Genomic DNA, 24,209 nt, shown 5'->3' on the forward strand with positions numbered 1-24,209 from the left:
AGCAATTTCCTGCCAGCTTCCCACAAGTCAGTAGAGAAGCCAGCTTAAGTTTCCAATCCCAAGCAGCTTGCAAGCAAGCCAGCAAACTGATAAGTGACAAGCGGCAGGGGAAGGGTAAAGGGGCTACATGAGGGTGACAGGGAGACAAGCTTTGGGGTGCATGCATGGGGGTATTCTAGAGTATAAAGGAGATGCAGAGCAATGATCTTGTTGGGTATGGGTGCAAGAATACATAAATAATCAGTGCAGCACAAAAGCAAAGAAACTGGAGAAGAGTATACAGGTGGAAAAGACTTCCTTCACTGACTTTCTGGGGAAGCTGATAAGGAAGGTTGCAAATGGCAATCACATGATTGAGGGAGCTATAACTAAGACTGTAAAAATCGATTTCCAAGCACCCAGATCGTGATCCCAAGACCATGAGGATGCCTAGATGGCTAGAATTCCAAGAATTGGTTGTAACCATCTTTTATTTAGCACTGTCTTTACTTTGAATGGTCACTAAATTAATGCTTGTAAGTCAAGAACTAGCCATAATTGTTAAAAAAATTAGCTTGGTTTATCTGTGTTTAATTATAACTAAAATTAAATTAAACCCTTTAGATTTAGTTAATATACAAGAGTGTACACGTAAATTGACATTCTGTTCTTGTTTTCGATGAAAAACAGGAAAACATTATTATGCAATATTAGAGGAAAATACCTGTAACCAAATCACCACTTGGTCCATGCCATTCAAATATTGGGTCGATCAATTCTGAATTTCTCAGATGATTTGTTAAACACAGAATATGTGGACTGTTATGATGCTGCCTGACATAAACTTTGACTGAAAATATAATTTAATTAATATTTGTTAAAAGAAAGTACATAAAAATAAAATGCATTTAAAATAACAATTATCCAAGTAAAGCTATGCTACTTTCAAGATTTATACATTTACTTAGAAGGTAATCCAATTAATTTCAAGAAAATTTGCTTGTAAGTAATTCAGGATTGCGTGAAATAGATTTAATTGGCATACATGAAGAATATATATGTTTAGACTTTCAGATATAAGATGTCTGTTATAACTAGCAAAGTTATATCTTTAGTTATGGCATCTCAATAATTAAATGTTACATTAAAAAATAATGCTCACATTCCATTCTTCTATGAGACTGATAGATAAGCCAGGATTCACATTTTTAGCTATAGAATCATAGAGCTGGAAGGCACCTTGGGGGTCTTTTAGCCCAACCCCCTGCTCAGGGCAGGACTCCTTATACCATCCCCAAAAAATGGTTGTCCAATCCTTTCTTGAAAACTTCCATTGATGAAGCATCCACAACTCCGGGGGGCAAGCTGTTCCATTAATTGTTCTGACAGGAAATTTCTTTGTTCCAAATTGAATCTCTCTTTAATTAGCTTTCACCCATTATTTCTTATCTTGCCATCAGATGCTTTGGAGAATAAGTCAACTCCTTCTTCTCTATGACTATCCATCAAGTATTGCAAGATAGCTGTCATGTCACCCCTAATCCTTCTCTTCATTAGACCAGACATATCTAGTTTCCTCCACTGTTCATTGCATGGTTTAACTCCCAAATCTCTATCATTTTTGTTACTCCTCTCTGAAGAACTGGATGCAGCATTCCAAGCATGGCTTTATTACTATAATGTAGAGCAGCACTATGATTTCAATGCTGTCCTTCTGTTGATATAGCCTAAGATTGCTGTAGTTTTTTTGGCAGTTGCAGCTCATTGTTGGCTCATACTTAAATGATTGTTCATGTGGACATCTAAAGCTCTCTCACAGTTACTGCTATTGAGCCAAGTACCATCTATTCTGTACCTGTTTTTGATTTTTCTTGCTTAAGTGCAGGACCTTACTTTTATCATCACTGAACTGTATCCTATTTTGGATAGGACCCAATGCTCAGGTCTGTCAAGATTCTTCTAAACTGCAAGTCTCTCTTTCATGGTGGTAGCAATTCCCTCCACTTTGATGTCATCTGCAAATTTAATGAGCTACCCTTCTATCCCCACTTCTAGATCATTTATTAAGATGTTGAAGAGTACTGCCCCCAAAATAGAATCTGAAGTATCCCACTGCATACTTCTCTCCATATACAGTAAACGCAGCTCCACTGAAGACTATAGGCTGAATGAAGTTGGTCAACCATAAATCCATCGGGCGATAGTATCGTCTTATCCCACATTGTTCTATCTTACTAAGAGGTAGGCAATGATCTATTCACATTGTTTTTATACTATCAAGAAGTAAGCTGTGCTCTTCTTTGTCAAATGCATTATTGAAGTCTCAGGGTGGATTTGATTTAAATCAAGTCGATTTAAATCATGATTTAAATCGTGATTTAAATTTAAAGTAAAAAAAGGCTTAATTTAAATCAACTAGATTTAAATCATAATTTTTAAAGAACAACTGTCATCTCAGTCCCGCAGTGGCTCCTCTTCTGACCCGCTGTTGACTCACTGACAGTCCCATTCACTTTAATGGGATGGATGGTGATGCGGCAGTGACACAACAAGGTGAGGGACATGGCGGGCAGGTGGATGGATGCCCACTAACAGATGGACTCATTCTTCCTTAATATTATTTGCAAACAAAATGAAGGTTTCCTATTTAGAATAATAAGCTGTCAGGTTAGTAAAATAGCAATATCAGAATCAATTTTAGGTTAATAACTAATCAAACATACCATGTTTCCCCCAAAATTAGACCTACCCTGATTTTTTGAGGTGGGCCTAATATAAGCCCCACCACAAAAATAAGCCCTAGTCAGGACCCTGTCCAGTCCGTTCCACCTCACTGCCGCAATGGGGCAGGAGAGCACGTGTCACACTGCTGCCGCCACAATGAGGTAAAGCAGATGGGTGAGGGAGTGGAGCTTCAGGGCACCCTAGCCAGGCCATTCTTTGCTTGGCAACAATCCCTTTCACTCCCCTCCCAAGCCGGACTACCATGCTATGGAGGATGGGCGGGATAGGCCTGGTCCCCCTCCACCGTTTCAGAGCCGGGGGGGAGTCATGGCGAAAGGCTCCGCTGCCGCTGTGCACCACTGGAGGGCTTTCTTCACATTTCACCCCACAGATCATCTGCCCAGCAGCAGCCAGCTCTTCCTACTCCACCAACTATCCCGTGGCTTGCACCGTGACCAGGCAGTACAGGCCTCCCCTGGCGCCTCCCTGCGCCAGCACTCTGTCTTCACTACTGGAGAGAACGGAGAACAGAGAGTGCCTCTGTGCAGCGATGCAAAGCAGAGAAGAGTACTTGCTTGCCACCCTGCATCGCCCTGTGTCTCCCTTCTCCGTTCTGGAAATAGCAGTCCCATTTCCTGGCGCTTTTTCTCCTGGTGCTGCTGTAGAGCCAGCTCCTCTCTCTTCCTGAAAGCTTTTCTTCATTAACCTGCTTTCCAGATCTGGCACGTTTCTTTCCTGGTGCAGGGAAACAGAATTTGTGGGACTAAAAAAAGTTCAGTCAGACCTTTAAACTTCTCACTTTTTTTTGCGAGAAGTTGGAAGGTCTGACTGAACTTTTTTTAATCCCACAAACTCCGTTTCCCTGCAGAAGGAGAAAAATGTACCACAGCTGGAAAGCAGGTTAGTGAAGAAATGCTTTTGGGAAGAGAGAGGAGCTGAGTGGTGGTGCACCAAACTCTGCAGCAGCACCAGGAGAAGCGGCAGGAAATGGGGCTGCCATTTCCAGAACAGAGAAGGGAGACACGGGGCGATGCAGGGCTGCAAGCAAGTACTCTTTTCTACTCTGCATTGCTGCACAGAGACGTTCCCTTCCCCGTTCTCCGTTCTCTCCAGTGGTGGTGACAGAGGGCTGGCAGAGGGAGGCGGCGGAAGGCTTGCACTACCTGGTCATGGCGCAAGCCACAGGAGAGTTGAAGAAGGTGGCGGCTGCCACTGGGCAGATGATCTGTGGGGCAAAGCACGAAGAAAGCACCTCCAGCGGCACACAGCAGCAGCGAAGCCTTTCGCCATCAGTCCCCCACCAACTCCAAAACGGCAGAGGGGGACCGGACCTACCCCACCCATCCTCCATGGCATGGCAATCCGGCTCAGGAGGGCAGTGAAAGGGAAGGTCACCCAGTATTGAATGGCCTGGCTGGTGGGGACCTGAAATAAGCAGGTGCGGGTCGGGTGGGGCAGCTCCATCCCCTCCCTCCTGCCTTGCCTTATTGTGGCGGCAGCGGTGCAATGTGCCACGCAGTCTCCTTCCCTGAGCAGCTGCAGAAGTGGGCTGGCAGCCACGCAGGCACCTGCTGGAAGGGGCTGTTGGTGCCACTAACGCAAGGCGAGGCAGGTGTCACAAAAAATATAAGACATCCCCCCAAAATAAGATCTAATGTCTCTTTTGGAGGCAAAAATAATATAAGACCGGGTCTTTCTTTCGGGAAAACACGATAGTTGGAGAACTATTCAAATTCTTTTATTTAATTAAAATACTTAGAGCTTAGTACAGATGCATTTTTCTTCAAACAATCATTCAGTTTGTAGTGTACATAGATTTGCAAAACAGTGGTCTAAAAGAATATTCCTGAACTTTATTTTATGATTTATCTCATGGTTACTGTGAAATTGTGTGAATGCATCAATACAGTGCATGTTATCTCAGCTTGCAAAATTTGGAAATGAGTTTACCAAAAATGTAAACATTACCGAATATATAGCCTCATGCTACATAACTAAACTCCATTTCATACTGAATAAACTAAATTATTAATGTATCTTAAATAGAAAACTATATTTGAATTTTTACTCCAAAAGCATTTTATTAAAATAAATTTAAAAAAATAAAAAATCCTATTTAAATAAAAAAAATCCGATTTTTAATTTTTTTTTAAAAAAATCATTGATTATTATCCACTCTGTAAAGTCTAAGTATATTATATTCGCACCATTTCCTTGATCTACTAATTTAGTCACTTTATCAAAGAAGATAATAAAGCACAATCTGTTTTAAACAAACCCAGGCTGGTTTTTAGTAATCATCTTTTTCATTTGTAGGTGCTCACAAATCCACCACTACTGGATCTGATTGCAGATTCATTGCTTGATTATCTTTTTCAGGATTTCCCCAGATACTGATGTCAAGCTGATTTTTCTATAGTTTTCTGGTTTCACTTTTTTTCCCTTTTGAAAATTGTACCACATCGGCTCTTTTCCAGTCTTTGACAGTTCCTCTATGCTCCAGGACCTCTAAATTTTTGTTCAATAGTTCCGAGATCACATCAATTGGCTTCTTTAGAATCCTGGGATGTAAATCATCTAGTCCCAACAATTTAAACTCATCTAAAATGGATAGGTATTCGCTTAGTAAATTTTTCCTTATTTGGATCTGCATTCCTGTCTCCCATGGTGCTGCTTTTGATAGGCTGGACTAAATTTTTTCTTTTTTCATGAAAACTGATGCAGAGAAGGAATTAAGCATGTCCACTTTCTCCCTACTGTCTGTCACCATCTTGTCATCCTCTTCCACTAGTGGATAGATCATTTCCTTGATTTTCTTCTTATTTCTTTCATATTAAAGAAACCTGTTTTGTTATTTTTGGCATTTGTTGCAAGTCTTACTTCATTCTCTGAGCCTAACGTTTCCTGCAACTTCAGCGGCCTGAAGTGTAAGGGTGGAGATCTTACACATTCAGACTATTTGTTGGTATTCTGTTCTTAGTATGAGCTCTTCTTTCCATTTTTATACTTCTTTTAGTATCTTGGTTTGTCAGAGCACTCCTTGCTGAACCACACTGATTTCACCTGGTCCCTTGTTTTACTTTCTCTATTTGATTGGCTTTTTAAATCTCATTTTCAATGTTTCCCAATATTGAATTATTTTTCCCTTAGAATTTCCATCAACGGAATCCTTCCTAATTTCTTAATTTGTTGAAGTCAGCTCTCTTGAAATCTAAAAGGGGTGTTGTCTTACCTGAATGCCTTTTCACAGCATGATGATGGATAATCCACGGATTGGGTTTCCTGAAGTCCCTTCTGCCCAATAGACTAAGTCTGAGAGTTAGCCACGCCTCCCGCTGAGCCGTGCTGCCCCAGTTCTGACAAAGGCGAAGCAGCAAAGTCCAACGCGTTGGTTCCCTGACCCCTGACACAGGGCTTGACAGTCACTAAAGGGCAGGAGTGGATTATCCATCATCATGCTGAGAAAAGGCGTTCTCCAGCATAAGGATGGATAATCCATGGATTGTGACATACCAAAGCCTGCACTGTCCCTATGGGGGGAAACAATCCGGGCATGTGGCCCACCAGACGATACCACTCTTTGTAACACTCTGCGGCCAAAGGAAGCATCAGCAGAAGCAAATTTATCAAGTTTGTAATGTTGTATGAACGGAGAGGGTGACGACCAGGTTGCCGCCCGACAAATCTCAATAGGCGCTTGAGTCGCCCAGGCCGCTGAAGTTGCAGCATTGTGGGTTGAATGAGCAGTGATACGGTTAGGGATGGATAAGGACTGGGATTGGTAAGCCTTGGCGATACAGGCCTTTATCCACTTTCCAATGGTGGTCGGCAAGACCTTCTGCCCCATGGAAGAAGGCTGGAAAGAAATGAAAAGCGCTTCCGATTTACAGAAGACAGAAATCTGCTTTATGTAAAGGCGCAACGCTCTGCGCACATCCAAGGTATGCCACTGGCATTCTAGATCGTGAGACGGCCGAGGACAAACGCTCAGCAGAATAATCTCCTGTGAGCGATGGAATAAGGTGTTCACCTTGGGAATAAACGATGGATCCAGCTGAAGGTTCATAAATCAGTACAAAAGATGCACATATCCTCCCTGACAGAGAGCGCTGCTAGCTTGGATATGCATCTGGCTGAAGTCACTGCCACCAGAAAGGCTACTTTCAGTGACAAAAGTCTCAAGTCACAAGACTTAAGTGGCTCGAACAGTGATCTGGTAAGAGCTTGGAGTACACATGAAAGATCCCAAGAGGGGTACCTATGGACGTGGGTGGCTTTGTGTTGATCACCATCTTAATGAAGGAACGAACCATTGGGTGATGAGCCAGAGAAGAAGAATCATCGCATGAGAGCACCGTGGCTAGGGCCGCTACCTGCTTCTTGAGGGTATTCGGAGAGAGGCCTTTGTCAACCCCGTCCATCAAATATTCCAAAATCCTAGACACAGTAAGCTATTACATATCAATTTGGTTCCTGGAACACCAATTGAAAAAGCCCATCCAAGTGGAGTCATAACTTCTATTGGTAGACGGATGCCTGGAAGCCTGGATCATGATGATAACCCTTGCTAGATAAGACTCTTAAGTCAGACGTTGCTGCTCAAGCGCCAGGCGGTTAGCTGAAGCCATTGGGGGTTGGGATGTTGAAGTGCTCCCTGACTGAGCGCTATGCAATCTGGAGGCAGCCTCCATGGCGCCGAGATGGAAAGATTCACAAGGTCAGCAAACCACGGACGTCTTAGCTCATATGGATCAATGAGAATGACCTCTGCCCTTTCCTGCAAAATCTTGTGAATAACTGCAGGCATTAGAGGAAGAGGAGGAAATGCGTACAGTAGGACTCGGGGCCATGGATTGCATAGAGGGTCCCTCCGCTCCCGGAGATGGAAAACAGAAGAAAAATTTTGGGAGTTGTGAATTTGCCGATGACGCAAACAGATCCAGTGCTAGTTGCCCGAACCTGCCATTATCTCTGAGAACAGAGGTGGATTCAGACACCACTCGGAATGGTCTACCATTGCCCTGCTCAGTGCATCTACCTGTTTGTTCATCACTCCTGAAATATGGTCCGCCTTGATGGAGATGTTGTGCTCGGCCCAGGAGCATAGCAGCCTAGCCTTGGTCATGAGCGACTCGGACCGGGTGCCCCCCTGATGGTTCACGTGAGCTTTGGCCGCTATGTTGTCCATGAGGACAAGAACGTGCTGACCCCTCACCTTGTGTTTGAAGTGTTGCAATGCCAGATGTATGGCTCTGAGCTCCAGCCAGTTTATATTGTGCTCCAGGTCCCATCAAGACTAGCGACCCTGAGCCAACTGGGATTGGAGATGAGCTCCCCAGTCAAATAGGCTGGCGTCGGTGGTGAGAATAAGTTGTGATGGTTTCTTAAAGTTGGAACCCCTGGCTACAGAATGGGAGGGCCACCATTGAAGTGACTTTGACACTAGAGGTGTCACTCTCACTGACCTGTTGGAGGAGGCAAGCTTCTGCCTCTGAAACGGAAGGAGGAACCAATGCAGGATCCTTGAGTGCAACCTGGCCCAAGGCACGATGGAGATGCACGAGATCATCTTCCCTAAGAGTTGTGAGAGAGTAATCAGAGGAATAACACGGTTGGACCTGCCGTACCAGGGCCCAGATACTAATCTGGCAGTAGACCATGCACCATGCCGTATCTATTACTGCTCCTAAGTGAAGAAGACGCGTGAAGGGAACTAACTGGCTCTTTAGGAAGTTCACGGAGAATCCATGGTTCTGAAGTACCTCGATGGTGTGAGGGCCATGTCCGACCTCACTGTCTGAACTGATATGGACTGTATGAGGATGGCGTCCAGATAGCACTGGACCCGTATTGGGACCTGTCTCAGGTGGGCGGCTAGGACTGACAGGACCTTTGTAAACACCCTCGGGGCAGATGACAGGCCAAAAGGAAGAGCTCTGTATTGATAATGACAAGATTTGTAACAGAATATGAGAAATTTGCGATGTCCGAGAAGGACTGGAATATGTAGGTACGCCTCTGTGAGGTCGACTGACGTCAGGAAGTCGTTCCTCCTGATATTGGCCAAAATGGATTTCAGGGTCTGCATCTTGAATTTTTTGTAAATCAGGTAAGTGTTTAGTCTTTTTAGATCAATAATGGCCCTCCATCTTCCCGAGGCCTTCGGCACTACGAAGAGTATAGAATAAAAACCTTTCCCTCGCTGATCGGCTGGAACGGGTTCCATGGCTCTTATCTCTAAAAGGTGATGTATAGCCTCTTTCATGAGGTTTATTTTGGATGGATTTGAAGGGGTTGGGCACGGGATGAGCTGATCCGGTGGTCTGGAGAGAAACTCCAGAGCCAGACCGTTTTCTATGGTGGATAGAACCCAAATGTCAGTGGTGGTGTTTTCCCAACTGTGTGTGAATAGAGAAAGCCTGCCACTTATGGGAGGTCCCTCCCTGGAGTCACTTATTCCTCCTAAAGGGACAGCCACCCATGACTCGAAAGGGCCGTTTTGACTGTCCTTGTTGTCTGGGTTTGGGGCCAAAGCGGTCCGATTGACAATCGGTCCTGGGAGGGAAGGAGTGAGTTGATTGGGTCCATTCTGGTCCTGTAGTGTTACGAAAGAATTGCTTACGGTAAAACGGGGAAGTCTTCCTGTCCGTTCGTCTGGCCTGGTGGACTAAAACCTTCTTCTTATTCTTGTTCTCCAAGAAGTAGGGGTCAAGAGCTTCCCCAAACAACTGACCGCCAGAATAAGGAGCGGTGGCCAGATGCCATTTCGATTTTAAATCTGCTCGCCATTGTTTCAGCCAGAGCAACCGTTGAGTGGAAACGTTAGCGGCAATTGCCCTGGCCGAAAATCTGGAGCGTAGCATCGGCATGTATTCGGCCGTCATCATCAACTTACCAAAGGTCTGGTGGGCGCGCACCTGATCCTGGGGAATCATGGCTTGAAGCTCCCAAAGCCAAATGATGGAAGACCTGGAAAAGAAGGAAGCTGACGTGGAAGCCTTCACTGCCCATCCGGATGCCTGATGCAACCTATATAAAGAAAACTCTGATTTTCTTTCCTCTGGCTTTAAGGTTTCCGCCATATCACCAAGGATGGTGGAAGGGGAAAAAATGAGAGTTAAGGAAGTATCTACAGCCAGAAGTTCTAGTAGGTTTGTTAAGGATGGAGCCACATTAAAGAACTTCTTATCAGTGGCCCCAGGAGCAGGGGAAGCACTGAGACTAGCCCATTGTTTCTTTATGGTAGTGATAAAGAAAGGAGGACACGGTATGTGTTTTTGGGTCATAGTGGGTTCAGAGAACAACGGGTCTGGTGTTTGACTGGTGGAAGGGGTGGATTGTGGTTCTTGCTTCAGGCGCTATCTTAGATGCACCGGTGGCCTTAGACAGAACAGATCTGAACAACATAGGATCAAACAACCCCACAAAGGGAGAGGGTTCCTGGTGTGATTCCTCATCCTCTGACAATGGCAGATCCCGCGTCTCCTTAACATCCGAATATGACTCCCTGTCTTGAGAAGAGTGTTCAGAGGCAATGGAACAGGCATATTCCGAGGGTTCAGAGTGAAAATGAGTAGAGGACAAAGGTTTGGGCCTCTGTAATGAAGCAATACTCTCCAGAACCTGAGCCAGCACAGATGCTCTGCCCCAATTGCTTGAGGAACCTCGGGACGGAGACCAGCGGCAATAGGGGTGAATGTGGCTGAGAATCCTGGTTGAGGATTGGGTGGGACAGGCACCCAAATAAGGTTTGGATCTGGAACCACAGGGCTGATGGACCTCTGCAGGGACATAATATCAGGGGACAATGACTTGTGAACCTGAGCCATTGTTGTTAGTTGGGGCCCTAATATGGAGTGTTCAGAGGTAATAGTGGAAGCTGGAGGATTCTTTCTTGGAATCACCTTTTGGGCCTTTGAAATCTGCCTCTCCAAAGCCAAATGCCTTCTGGCGGCCTCCTTTTCGGCTGCTTTGGAAGGAGCCTTGTTAGACAACGCCTTGGCTTTTGCTTTCAGCTTCCCTGCTGCCTCCAATTTGGAGGATTTGCGCCTTTTACTTGGGGGGCTGGTAGGTGACAGTACAACCTGAAGCTATTTGTCTTCTGCCATTATGATGGAGATCCTTCAGCACAAGTCTGAGAATGGATCTCAATGAGGATAGGAGCTGAGGCCTGATGTGATAACTGCTGTGAACTGGTAAAACCAGTGTGAGCTCCTGGTAAGGCCCCTATGAGCCACAGTATATTGTGGAAAGCCAGTAACCGGTGGAGTAGCAATTCCAGGATAAGGCTTCCAAGGAGGAGCAGTCTGAAATTCCCAGGTGCCACAGTATATTGCCAGAGGCAATGTCAGGTGGATGTGCCAGGAGTAGTGTTGCAACAGCCACAGGGCAACAAAACCACCAAAAAATGGGCTACTCAAAATGGCGGCCGTCCATGTGCGGGGCGATTGTAAGGCTGTCCAAAGACAAATGCAAATTTTCTGATAAGTTCTTTGTATGATTGAAATCCTCCCTCTTACTCACCCCCCTTTGTTGTAATTGGAACCTGGGGGGGAATGCTGATGATTTTGGAGGATTAAAAGGCCTTTAGGTCATTCAAAATGGTGGCCGCTGAACACACGGTGAGGCTGGGAGCCTGTGAATTTCCTGGTCTAGGCCACGCTGATTAGCAAGCAATCCAAGAACCGAAAGTGAAATTGGCCAGGAAATTGCTGAGAAATGCAATCAGGAGAAGCTGTTTGCTAAGCAGAGAGAATTCCCCTTGATCAAAACAGCCCCAAGGTGGATCGCCAAAATGGCGGCTGGTGGTCGCACGGTGGGCCCGTGGGACCGGAAATCGTCGGGCCAAAGCCCAGCTGATCAGCGGTTGCTTGGGGCCTCCGTGAAGGTCTGCCGATCAGATCGAGTGATCTGCGGAGCCGCGACTCGGCTAGCTGTATCAAAATAAAAGCCTCGTGGGCTGGATAGCCCAGAAAACAAAGGGTAAGCAAAGGAAGACAAAAAGAACAAATTTAAGGCTAAAGCAAAGAGAAATAGGGCAAAACTATAAATTCTACAGAAGGGGGAAGGATAATACACGGAAATATAACCTGATTCAATCTGAGAAGGAACCAACATGTCCTGCTAGGCATAAGACTAAGTCGGAACTGGGGCAGCACGGCCCAGTGGGAGGCATGGCTAACTCTCAGACTTAGTCTATTGGGCAGAAGGGACTTCAGGAAACCCAATCCGTGGATTATCCATCCTCATGCTGGAGAACACTCCTTTGACATTTTTCAAATACTGTGTGTGCATTATATTGAATTTTAGTATGACATGGTCACTCTGCTCCTAAAATTTCTACAACTTCTACCCCTTCATCATTTCATCCATATTAGTAAGGATTAAGTTCAGTGTAACTGACCCTCTAATTTCTTCCTCTACCATTTAAAGATGAACTTGTCAGCTAGACTCATCAGGAACCTGTCTGATTTCCCACTTGCTGCAGAATTTGTCTCCCAATTAATGTCCCTCACTACTATAGTGGTGTATTTCCTGCACACCTAGCTAACTGAGTAACCAAAAATTTATCTATTTCCTATGGTGGTTGGGTGGCCAGTTTAGTATACACCTATAACAATGTCATTTCTTTTCCTTCTAATATTCACCAAATGCATTCAAGAAGTCTTTTATCCTTGGTACTGTGTATATCTGTAGAGGTCTTGTCATTTCTTAAATACAGTGCAACTGCTCCTCTCTTTTTTTTGGAGTCTGTTTCTTATTACAGGTAGTCCTCAACCTACAACCATTCATTTAGTGACCACTCAAAGTTAAAACAGCATTGGAAAAAGTGACTTATGACCATTTTTCACATTTACAATTATTGAAGCATTGCCCCTGGTCACCTGATCAAAATGCAGACGCTTGGCAACTGGTTCACATTTATGACAGTTGCAGTGTCTTGGGGTCTTGTGATCACTTTGTCAGAATCCAATTATATTTTAACAGAAGACCCAAGGGAACAGAGAATTACACGTGCTGCTTATAAACGTAGAGAAAGACAACAACAACAACAACAACAGCAGCAGCAGCAGCAGCAGATGATGGAAGTTTACCACAGTCTATTTCGGAGCCGGTGGGAGGAGCAAGGCCAAAGAGACCATTGACTGTAAATCTAGAGGCTTTGTTCCAAAGGCTTCATCCTGCCAAGGATGGTAAAGCTTGTAACCTGGAATGTTAATGGGCTTAACTCACCACAGAAGAGAAAGAAAATCTTTCATTATTTGAAACAACACAGAAATGATATTATTTGTTTACAAGAGACCCATATTATTTCTAAAGATCAAAAATATTTGTTTAATCCTCGGCTGGGGATACATTTTATAGCTCCTGCTTTGCAGAAAAAAGGAGGAGATTTATCTATGTGAGAAAGGAGCTTTCACCGAAGTTAATTGATTTTGACTTACAAGGAAGATATGTTATTATTGATTTACTAATAAATGATAAGAGAGCTCTTCTTATTGGTTTATATGCTCCCAATCAACAACAAAAACATTTTTATAAGTTGATTCACCAGAAATTAACTTCTTTGGATTATAAGTCAGTTATTATGATGGGAGATTGGAATGGTGTTTTAGATTCAAGTAAAGATAAGAAGGGTTCTTCTAAAGTTTCTAATCATGCAAGACTTCCTAAAGCTTTTTTTGATTTAAAGGATGACTTGGAACTTAGAGACATTTTGAGAGAACGGAACATTCAGGAAAAAGATTTTACCTTTTTCTCAGATAGGCACCAATCTTATTTTAGAATTGACTTTTTTTTAGTTACTAATGATTTCTTTTCTAGAGCGAAGAATATCAAGATATTTCCTAGAATAATTTCAGACCACAGTCCGGTATGGTTGGAAATTTCATCGGAAGAAAGAACTAGAAGGACTTGGAGGTTGAATGAGAATTTATTTAGATCTGAAGAGAATATACAGCGATGTAAAGATTATTTAAAGAAATTTTTTGCTTGGAATATGAATAAGGGTACTTCGATGCCAATGGTATGGGATTTTTGTAAAGCATATATGAGAGGGGTTTTGATTTCTATGAACAATGCTCACAGATGTAAACAGACCCAGAAACGTAAAGATCTTGAAGATGAGATTAAATGTAAGGAAAAGATTTTAATATCAAATCCAATGGACAATAAGTTAAAAGTTTCTATTACTTTGCTGAAGGAGCAATTTAATATGTTATTAGCAGATCAAATGGCAACTAATTTGAGGTATGTGAGACATAATACATTTTGTAATGCAAATAAACCTGGTAGATGGTTGGCTTATCAATTACGTAAGAAACAGAAATCGAGGATTATAGATAAAATAATTTATAAAGGTAAAGAAGTCTAACAACAAAATTTGATTAAAAAGTCTTTTTTAGATTTTTATTCTAAATTATATGCTAGTGAAAGTATACAAACTTCAAATATAGAAAAATATTTATAGGGAGCACATTTTCCTAGACTTACGAGTGATCAATGTGATGGGATTAATGGTTTAATTACTTCTGAAGACATTATTGAACAATTGAAGGTTGGTAAGACTCCAGGTACTGATGGGTTAACAGCGATTTATTACAAGATGTTATCTGAAGAAATGATAGAACCATTAAAGGTACTTTTTAATGATATTTTATCTGGAGCAGAATTACCTCCATCTTGGAGAAAGGCCTTCATATCATTAATTCCAAAGGATGACCAGGATCTGTCCCAACCTAGAAATTATAGGCCTATATCTCTTTTAAATAAGCTTTCCTTGCTAAACCCCTCCTTTCTCATGCAGTCACAGGTCACATTATCCAATTGGTGAGAAGGTCAAAAGTTTGCTTCCTCTTTCTTTCCTGGGCTTTTTCCCCCGCCCAGTCTAAGCTAAGTATTAACCCAATAAATGCCAGACAGTTTTGCATATTGTCAAAGCAAGAATATACAGTATTTGCAGCATTGACATCCGGCCCCCCTTACAAGAAGGACAGATCCTGTAAAGTAAACAAAAGCATATGTTAAGTGTTATCTTTCGGTTTGCTGGGGTGTTTCACATGAAACCTTTCGATCAATCTGTTGGCGTTCACTTCACTAGATTTCACCCAGGTGGCTTCAGACAATGGGTATCCCTTCCATTGTACTAAGTACTGTAATTTCCCTCTAAAGATTCTGGAGTCAAGAATATGTTTCACTTCATAGTGGGTCTGCCCTGCCACTACGAGGGGTCCAGGTGCCTTCTTTGGAGGAGGTCTGGAGCCCCGATAAGGCTTCAACAAACTACAGTGGAAGACTGGGTGAATTTTCCCTAACAGTTTAGGGAGTTTTAGTTGTACTGTGACTGGGTTGATGACCTTTACTATGGGGAAAGGCCCCAAGAATTTTGGTCCCAATTTCTTGCTGGGCAATTTGAGGCGTAGATATTTAGTTGACAGATAGACCTTTTCCCCAACTTAAAATGTTCTTTGGGGAGCCCTATTTTTATCAGCCTGCTTTTTATAGGTTTCAAAAGTCTTTTTTAATGCAGTTTTTGTGTTTTTCCAAACTTCTTCCCACCCTCTCACCCATTGATCAAGTGTCTGTGAAGCGGAGGGCAACTGAGGATATTCAGGAATTGGGTTGAATTCTTTCCCTGTGGCTACTTTGAAAGGCGTGTAGCCGGTGCTGCTGTACACGGAATTATTGTACGCCACCTCCGCAAAAGGGAGGAGATCAGTCCAGTTCGTCTGTTGGTAAGAAACAGATGAAAAGCAGATGATAACCCTTGAGATGATCCAATCAGCGAAAGGAAATTTCTCCAAAACTTCGCTGTGAATTGCACCCCCCTGTCTGAGATTATTCGTTTAGGGGCACCATGCAGCCGGTAGATATGTTTCAGGAACAATTTGGCCAGGCGTTGGGCAGATGGGAGTCCTTTGCAGGCGATGAAATGAGCCTGTTTCGAGAACAGATCTATCACAGTCCAGATGACAGTATTTCCCCTACTTTCAGGTAGGTCCACTATAAAGTCCATAGCTATTTCTTCCCAGGGTTGAGAAGGGTCTGCCACGGGTTGCAGTAACCCAGGAGTTTTCCCTGGGATTTTTTTCATTGTGGCACATACAGTACAACTTTTTACATAGTTTTCCACATCTTTTTTCAGCCCCGGCCACCAGAATTGCCGGCGGGTGAGGTGTAGGGTTTTCAAATATCCAAAGTGTCCGGCCTGCTTTACATCGTGGCTGTGGTTGAGAGCATTAAGACGGAGCGCTTCTGGCAAATATAACTTCCCCCCTTTGTAAGCCAAGCCATCCCTGCCTGTTAGGGACGCTTGATTATCTTTGAACCATAGGTCAGTGAGGAGCTCTCGTTTTATTTTCTTCACTCCAAGGTCATCCGGATTGGGGACCCTGCGAGGTGTAAGTTGAGCGACAGTTTGTGGATTGGGAATAATTGCCTCGTTAACCTGCTTTCGTTCACTTTTGTACTGGGGTAACCGGGATAGCGCATCAGCTAGAAAGTTCTTTCCTCCTGGTATGTACTTTAGAATGAAGTTGAAGCGGTTAAAGTACTGTGCCCACCATACTTGCTTTGGTGACAATTTGCGAGGAGTTTTCAGTGCCTCTAGGTTCTTGTGATCCATCCATACCTCAAATGGCACCTTGCTCCCTTCTAGATAGTGTCACCAGTTCAATAGCGCCCACCTAATGGTGAAGGCCTCTTTCTCCCAGATTGCCCATCTTCGCTCTCTCTCAGTGAATTTCTTAGAGGTGTAGGCACAGGGTTGCAGGATCCCATTTTTGTTCTTTTGAAGTAACACTGCTCCAACCGCCACATTGCTGGCGTCGGCTTGAATCACAAAGGGTTCCCCTGGGCAGGGGTGCTTTAGAACCAGTTCAGTGGCAAATAGTCTCTTTAAATTCTCAAAAGCTGTTTGACAGCTCATTGTCCATGCTAGTGGTTGGCCCGGTCGTGGCTTCCCTCCTCCTTTGCCTGTTTTGAGTAGTTCTGTAAGAGGAAGGGCAATCTCGGCAAAAGAAGGGATGAATTGACGATAAAAGTTGGCCAAACCCAGAAAGCTCTGGAGCTGTTTGCGAGTCCTTGGGGGCTGCCATTCGATTATAGTTTTCACCTTGGCCGGATCCATCTCAACACCCTCATTGGAAATTCGGTAGCCAAGATAGTCTAATTGGGTTTGGTGAAATTCACATTTTGACAATTTGACATAAAGCTTGGCATTCAATAGCTTCTTTAACACTTCTCTCACTAGCTTTATGTGATCAGTCATGTTTGTGCTGTATATCAGGATATCATTAAGATACACCAAAACCCCTTTCTACAAGTGATCATGTAGAACCTCATTGATCAACTGCATAAATACAGCTGGGGCCCCCTGTAGTCCAAATGGCATGACTTTGAACTGATAGCTCCCCATTGGACAATTGAAGGCAGTTTTCCACTCGTCTCCCTCTTTTATTCTCACCCGGTAGTATGCCTCTCTTAGGTCTAACTTAGTGAAGACACTCCCCTTAGCCAGGTGGGTCAATAAATCCTTTAGGAGGGGGAGGGGGTATTTATTTTCCACACTTACAGCATTGAGCCCCTTGTAGTCTACGCAGAGACGAAGAGACCCATATTTTTTCTCTTTGAACAACACAGGGGCTCCCACGGAAGATTTGGCCTGTTCAATAAACCCCCTCGCTAGGTTCTTGTTTACATATCGCTGCATCTCCTCCATTTCGAGGGGGGACATAGCATACATCCTCGGACGTGGGAGTTTGGCGGTAGGGCATCACATTCTTTTTCACTGAACACCTCCGCCAGGTCCAAGTATTCTTTGGGGACAACTGGTTCACCTGGAGTCAGTGAGGCGGCCATGTGCGCTCGCTCATTGGGTGGCCTAAGATGCCCAGTAACATCTGTTGAATCAATGGGGGGATCAGGCCCTATAGGTAGTCTCACAATTCTCATTCCTTTCTCCCACCAGATAAACGGCTTCCATTTGTCCAACCAGGCTAGTCCTAGGATCACTGCCTCGGTCATTTTTGGAGCCACCAGGAAACAAATAAACTCCCAGTGTGCACCTATTTCTAGGCGTAAGGGCTCAGTTAATTGTGTAATAAGAGTCCCTCCCATCAGGGAGCCATCGGCTTGCTCAAATCTCATCGGTTTGGAAAGCTGTTTTGCCCTTATGCCCATTTCCATGGCAAACGCCAGACTAATAATGCAGCGGGTACATCCCGAATCAATTAGTACGTTTAAGTCTATTTATGCCCCAGACTTAGGGATTATAAATTTGGCGGCCAGTGAAAAAGGCGGGATTTGTCGACTCACCATTGGGTCGTTTTCTCCTTCATCGTCGCTATCAAAGAAGGGAAGTGCAGGGGCAGGTCCACCTGGAGTCTTGGCATCCTCCTGTGTGTGAGGTGTAACTTGGGCAACTGGTTCTTGCGTGAGTCGATTGGATTTTTCTCTTGTTAGCCGCTGAGCAGGTTTCTTTTGCATCGCCGGTCCTGGCTTGCTCTGCAGACAAGGGTAGGGGACTGGACAGGTGGCCGCTCGGTGTCCTCCTTGTCCACACCGGAAACACTCGAAGGAAGGGTGTGCAGGTGGCCTGGGTCTCTCAGCCCTTGCAGTAGTTGAAGGCTTTCGTGGGGGTGATTGCTGTCCAGGTAGCTCTGGTTGCTGTTCGGGTTCCTGTGGGGGAGGCTTTTTATAGCGAGAGAGCTTAACATCTAACTTCACGGCCGTCTGGTACCACTCCTGCAGCCGATCAGGTACTTCTCGATAGATGCAAGCCTGAGAGAGGTGATCATCTAATCCCTCGATGAAGAAATGGATGAGGGACTGCTCAGGCCACCCCTCTATTCGACCTGCCATCTTGCGGAACTCTCGCACGTACTCCAGGGCAGGCTTCCCTGCTTGTTTTATTTTGTTAATTTGTCCTGCTGCTTTGAGGCCGATGGATGGGTCTTCAAATCGTTCTCTCAGTCCTAAGAGAAAGAGATGGGGATCTTCCAATTCGGGGGCTTGCTCGCTATATAGATTGTTCAGCCATTCAGATGCTTCTCCCTCCAGGTTGGCCGCAATGACGTCAACCATGGCCCCTGGTTCCGGATAGAGATAGGCCCAGCGATTTAAATGAGAACGCACTTGGTTGAGGAAAAAAATCAGCTTCTCTGGGTCCCCATCGAACGTTGCTTTGAAAGGTGGTGCGAATGCAGGCTGCTGCGGACCCCACCCGGATTGCTGTTGGCCCCATCCGGCCTGCTGACCCAACAGCTGCGGGGCTCTCAGTAGTCGGCGTGGCGCCCCCTGCTGCAGTTGGTTCCACCCTGCCTGCTGATCTAATGGTTGCTGGGCAGTGGGGGCTGGGGGTGCCCCCTGCTGCTGATGATCATTCATCTGCTGGGGAAACCCATCTACCCGTTGCTGCAGATGCCTCAGACTGGAACTCACCCTCTCTTCAGGGTTGGGGTCTCTGGCCGGCAAAGGCAGGGTCTGAGAGGCTTCCTGCTGGGCTCCCCACTGCTCTTGTGGCCACCCCAGTTGCTGTAGGCCCCAACCTGGCTGCAGATTTATGCTCAGGGGTTGCATGTTTGGGGGCTGTGGCCAACCTCCTTGCTGTGGCTGTTCTCCCCCCAGCTGCTGATTTCCTGGCTTCTGTACCACCCCAAGACATTGCAAGGCCTCTATTAGCTGTGGTAAGTTCAGAGGACATGGATCAGCCACTTGCTGGGAAACCCAATTTCTCCTTTGCTGCAGAAGATTCAGACTGGGATTCTCTCTCTCAGGGCTGGAGCCCATGGCAGAAACATTTACAATAGGAGGCCTGTAGGCTTCAGTTTGTAGGAACTGATTTCTGGTTTTCATTTCTAAGTTTTGAAATCTTTCCAACGACTCACCCGTAACTGTGTTATCTGTCCATTCTGCTTTTGAAGTCTTCGCTCTCAGCTGGAAAATCTGCCAAATTTCTCTCTCCCCCGGCTTGCTGGCTGTCGCTTCCCCCCCCCCCCCGGGGAAACGGTTGCAGCTACGGGGCTGGTTTCAGGCAATCTTTCTTTCTCCATAATGAGATCTCCCCCGAAACTTTGCCAGCTCCTCTCAGGCATAGAGGCAGCTGTTGGAGATCGGGACGCAGATCGTTTGAAAAGAGTGTTGGATTCTGGCATGATGTCACATGTTCCGACTAATGAAGCACTTCAAAGAACTTTCAGGCATGTTTCCTAAAATCTTTATTGCAGAGCTACAGTTTTGCCGGTCGCCATGATGGACTGGTTGATGCCAGAATTTGAACTTCCTTTCGCTGGCATCAAGCTTTCCTTGCTAAACCCCTCCCTTCTCATGCAGTCACAGGTCACATTATCCAATTAGTGAGAAGGTCAAAAGTTTGCTTCCTCTTTCTTTCCCGGGCTTTTCCCCCCGCCCAGTCTAAGCTAAGTATTAACCCAATAAATGCCAGACAGTTTTGCATATTGTCAAAGCAAGAATATACAGTATTTGCAGCACTGACATTATGTTTAATATGTTTGCATAATCTTGTATTTTGCTCTGGGAAGTTGGGGGGAGGGGAGTGGGGGGAGGGGAGTGGGGGTGGATGGGTTGAAGTTTAAGTAGTTCAGATAAAGTAGAAATAGTCTTATTGTATAAAATATTAATGTTTTAATTTTGAGAGAGGAACTGCTCGGGCATTTCCCCTGGACTGCATCAAGAGGGAGAAGAAGAAGGTGAGAAGTAAGTAGGAAGCTTGAGGTGAAGGAGGAGAGGGGGTGAGTGAAAAAAAAGGGGGAAAAAGTAAGTTGGTTTGAGGTGGGATGCGGTTTAGGGGGGAATGGGCGGGCAAGACCGAACGTGGTGTGTATTAATTTGTTTTATTTTTTTATCTGAAGTATTTGTAAGATTGTTATGTATTGTAAAGTTGAAAATAAAATTTTTTACAAAAAAAATGGAGATTTACTTATTAAAATTCGAGATTCATCTAGATTAAAAAGAATAAAAATAAGTAAAATTGATTATAGGCTGAGAGCTTTTGCTGATGATTTGGTTGTGACATTATCCCATCCAACAGATTCGGTCAAAGATTTGGTTGAAATTTTAGCACAGTATGGACAGGTCTCTGGTTTTAAGGTAAATAAGAATAAAACTAAAATATTATTGAAAAATATGTCTAGGAAAGGAAAAGATTTTATAGCTGAAACAACCGGTTATGAAATAGTTAATAAGGCTAAGTATTTAGAAGTTTATATTACAACATCTAATGGAAAATTGTATAAGAACAATTATGAGCGCTTATGGGTTAAAGTTCAAAAAGATTTAAATGATTGGCAAAAGCTACAACTATCATTATTGGGGAGAATTTCAGTAGTGAAGATGAATGTTCTACCAAAGTTTCTTTTTTTGTTTCAGATGATACCCATTTTAAAGAAGGATGCTAATTGATGAGTGGCAGAAGGGTATTAATAAATTTATTTGGGGCGGGAAGAAATCAAGGGTAAAGTTTAAGATTTTACAAGATGCTCAAGAAAGAGGTGGACTTAAAGCACCAAATTTGAAATTATATTATGATGCGGCCACTTTAACTTTAGTAAGTGACTGGCTTAATTTAACAAATAGAGATAGTCTTGTTCTTGAAGGGTGGGATTTATTATATGGTTGGCATGCATATTTAATTTTTGATAAGAAAGTAGATTCGGTCTTTAAGTCACATATTTTAAGATATGCTTTACTTCGAGTTTGGAAAAAATATTATTATAAGTTAAATTATAAAAATATCTATTTGGCTTCCGGTGGACCTGCACGCGTGATGGCGGCTACTTTGTAGCTGTCCTCCTGGGAAAGTGTTAGAACCGCTATGAACAGCAGACATCAGCTGTTCTGCGGTTCAAAACCTCCTTCTCGGGCAAAGGGAGGGAGGAGAGTATCATCTGAATAGTGGTAGAGCCTCTGATGCACCCCAAGGTTTTCTTTTGGGGGTGAAAAGAGTGCTCCCACGGAGTTCAGATTGTCTCCGCTTCCCAGCTGTTTTTGTCTCTAGGGACAAACAAGCCGCTGCAACCACCTCCGCGATTAAAGTGATCTGGTGAGTTTTTTTAAAAAGCTGACAGAGCTGAATACAGGATTTTGTTTTTTCTGATCTTATTTGGATTTTAAATTTAAAGATTTACTTTTATTCCCTCTTTTTGTTTTTTTTTCTTTTGTTGAAAGGGAAAGTAAAATGGCGATCGGCAGGTTTTTTGGTGTTTTTTTTTTAAATGACTGGAATGGAATGAAACGGATTTTTTGATGTTGGGTTTGGATTTTAGGAGGATTATTTTCCCTTTCTGTTTAACTTTTTTTTTATTTTTTGAAGGATTTTTTTTGTTTTTTGTACTTTTAAAAAATAACGGAATGGATTTTTTCTATTTAATTATTCTTTTTCTCTTTCCTTTTCTTTCTTTTTCTTAACTTTTTTCTTTTTATTATAACGATCTCCTTTTGAAGGAGTTTTTGATTTTTTGGAGTTAATCTCCCTTTTTTTTGCTTAACTTTTTTTTCCCTCCTTTTTTTGGGTATTTTTTAAGAAGGAGTAAAGATTTTCTAAGATGGCTCCAAAGCATCCAGTAATTCCCACAGCTCCTAAGGTGGTTTCTTCTTCGGTGATATCATCAGTGCAACAATCTAAATCAATAGTTTCACCCTCTCTTTCGGCACAGTTATTAACGGTAAAGGATTTGCAAGACATAATGGGAAATGCTATATCTCAAATCAGGGGAGAAGTGAAAGAGATTTTAGTGGAAAATAATAGGATTCTGAGGCAAGATATAGTTTTGGCTTTAAAAGGATTTGCCTCTGTTCTTGAAAAGTTGAACTTTCGTGTAGAAGAGGTTGAAGACAAAGTGGAGCTGTTGGATGGAAAATTTGAAGGCATGGAAAAAGAGATGGAAAATTCTCAAGATGAGATTCTTATGCTTCAATATAGAGAAATGGAATATGCTTTAAGAATTAGAGGCTTGAGAGAGTCTCTGCAAGGAGATCTGAGAGAGATGGTTGCAAATGACTTTGCTGTGATTCTGGACAGAGAAAAAGAAGAAATATTTAGTGAAATTGAAAAAACATTTAGAGTTAACTCTGTGGTGGCAAAGCAAAGAAATCTGCCAAGAGATGTGGTAATTTACTTTGGGAAAAGATCCCTGCGCAATGAAATTATACAAGCTTTTTACAATAAGAGGTTTCAGATTGCTTCACAAGACGTTATAATTTTAAAGGAGATGCCATCTAAAATTTTAAGAAGAAGAAAGGAGTTTGCTTTTTTAGCAGATGAACTTAAAAAGAGGGAATGTTGTTCAGATGGGATGTCCTGACTGGAATGGTGGTGAATTATCTGGGGACACGTTATAGACTTAATACTGTTTTCAAAGCAAAAGAGTTTTACACTTCGGTCTTGGGGGTATGTTCATCGCCACCTATCATGTCTAAAGTTTTGGAAGAGAAGAAGGCAGAATTGCAGTCTGAAGGGCCTATATTGATGAAAATTGGGAAATTTCAGACTGAGGGGCCTCAACAAGGTGAGATGAAGGAGCAGAGGATAACTCGTGTAACACATAAACGCAAAGAAAAGGAGCAACAGAAGAAGGAGGTTAAGGAAGCCTCACAAGTATTTGTTGTCTGCGGGAGAAGCAAGATCTATAAACTTTTTGGAGCAACCTTTAAGGGCAGATTTCCAAGCACTTCTCTCGAGATTTTTGGATAAGAGAGATTGATAAAGAATGTATAGATTGTTTTCAGGTTATTGATAGATTACAGTTCACTGTGGATGGAATTGGTTATTGGTAAAGAGGAGAGAAGATTATGGAGATTGAATGAAAATTCTAGATAAGAAGTTTAAGTTTAGTAATTTAAGGAGTATTCAAAAGAGTAAGGAATTGTCCAGGCTGTCTCTGCCCTGCTGAGCCCGCCAAAAGTCCCATTCTGCAAACAGTGCTGCACCAGTTGAGTAGTCCTCGACTTACGACCGGTTAAGTAGTCCTCAACTTATGACCGGTTGGGGGTCGCGGCATTAAAAAGGTTGAGAATCACTGTGTTAAGGCAAGAAAACATTTTACAATCGTGGTTTCAATATTTGCAAATTGTGCAGAGGTGGACTTTGGATAAGAAAGTGGGAATTACTTTAGTAGATGAAAATTTGGTAATTCAGATCAAGGATCAGAAATGTGCCCATATTAAAAGAATTTATAATGAGTTAATAAAATTGGATTCAGAAACAGAGTTAGTTAAAGATTGTATGATTAAATGGGCCCAGAGTATTCAAGAACCGATCTCATTGGACTTATGGGAGGTAATTTTCACTAGAAATGTTACATTTATGCAGGCCCAGAATTTGAGGGAAAATTTTTACAAAATGTTTTATAGATGGCATCTGGATTCTAAAAAGCTGTCCTGTATGTACCCGAACCTGCAACCTAACTGTTGGAGATGTGGTTGCTTGGATGCAACCTATTTTCATGTTTGGTGGACTTGTAAAGTTATTAAAGCCTTCTGGATTATGA

General features: G+C 43.3%; 1 protein-coding gene across 5 annotated transcripts in view; it reads right to left on the reverse strand.

The window, feature by feature from the left end:
* Window positions 1-24,209, reverse strand: part of LOC120297278 (zona pellucida binding protein) — a 101,573-nt gene that overhangs the window by 60,776 nt on the left and 16,588 nt on the right. For 3 of the 5 annotated variants that reach the window (XM_039319722.1, XM_039319720.1, XM_039319718.1), the window contains exon 3: window positions 704-829. The exons of the other annotated variants lie outside the window; for them this stretch is intronic. In XM_039319722.1, coding sequence (XP_039175656.1) covers window positions 704-829 — 126 coding nt within the window. The remainder of the gene's footprint in view (window positions 1-703; window positions 830-24,209) is intronic. 5 annotated transcript variants of the gene reach the window in all.

The sequence above is a fragment of the Crotalus tigris genome, unplaced genomic scaffold (assembly GCF_016545835.1).
Source record: "Crotalus tigris isolate CLP2741 ecotype Arizona unplaced genomic scaffold, ASM1654583v1 scf7180000023612.410070, whole genome shotgun sequence".
In the NCBI taxonomy this organism is placed as follows: Eukaryota; Metazoa; Chordata; class Lepidosauria; order Squamata; family Viperidae; genus Crotalus; species Crotalus tigris.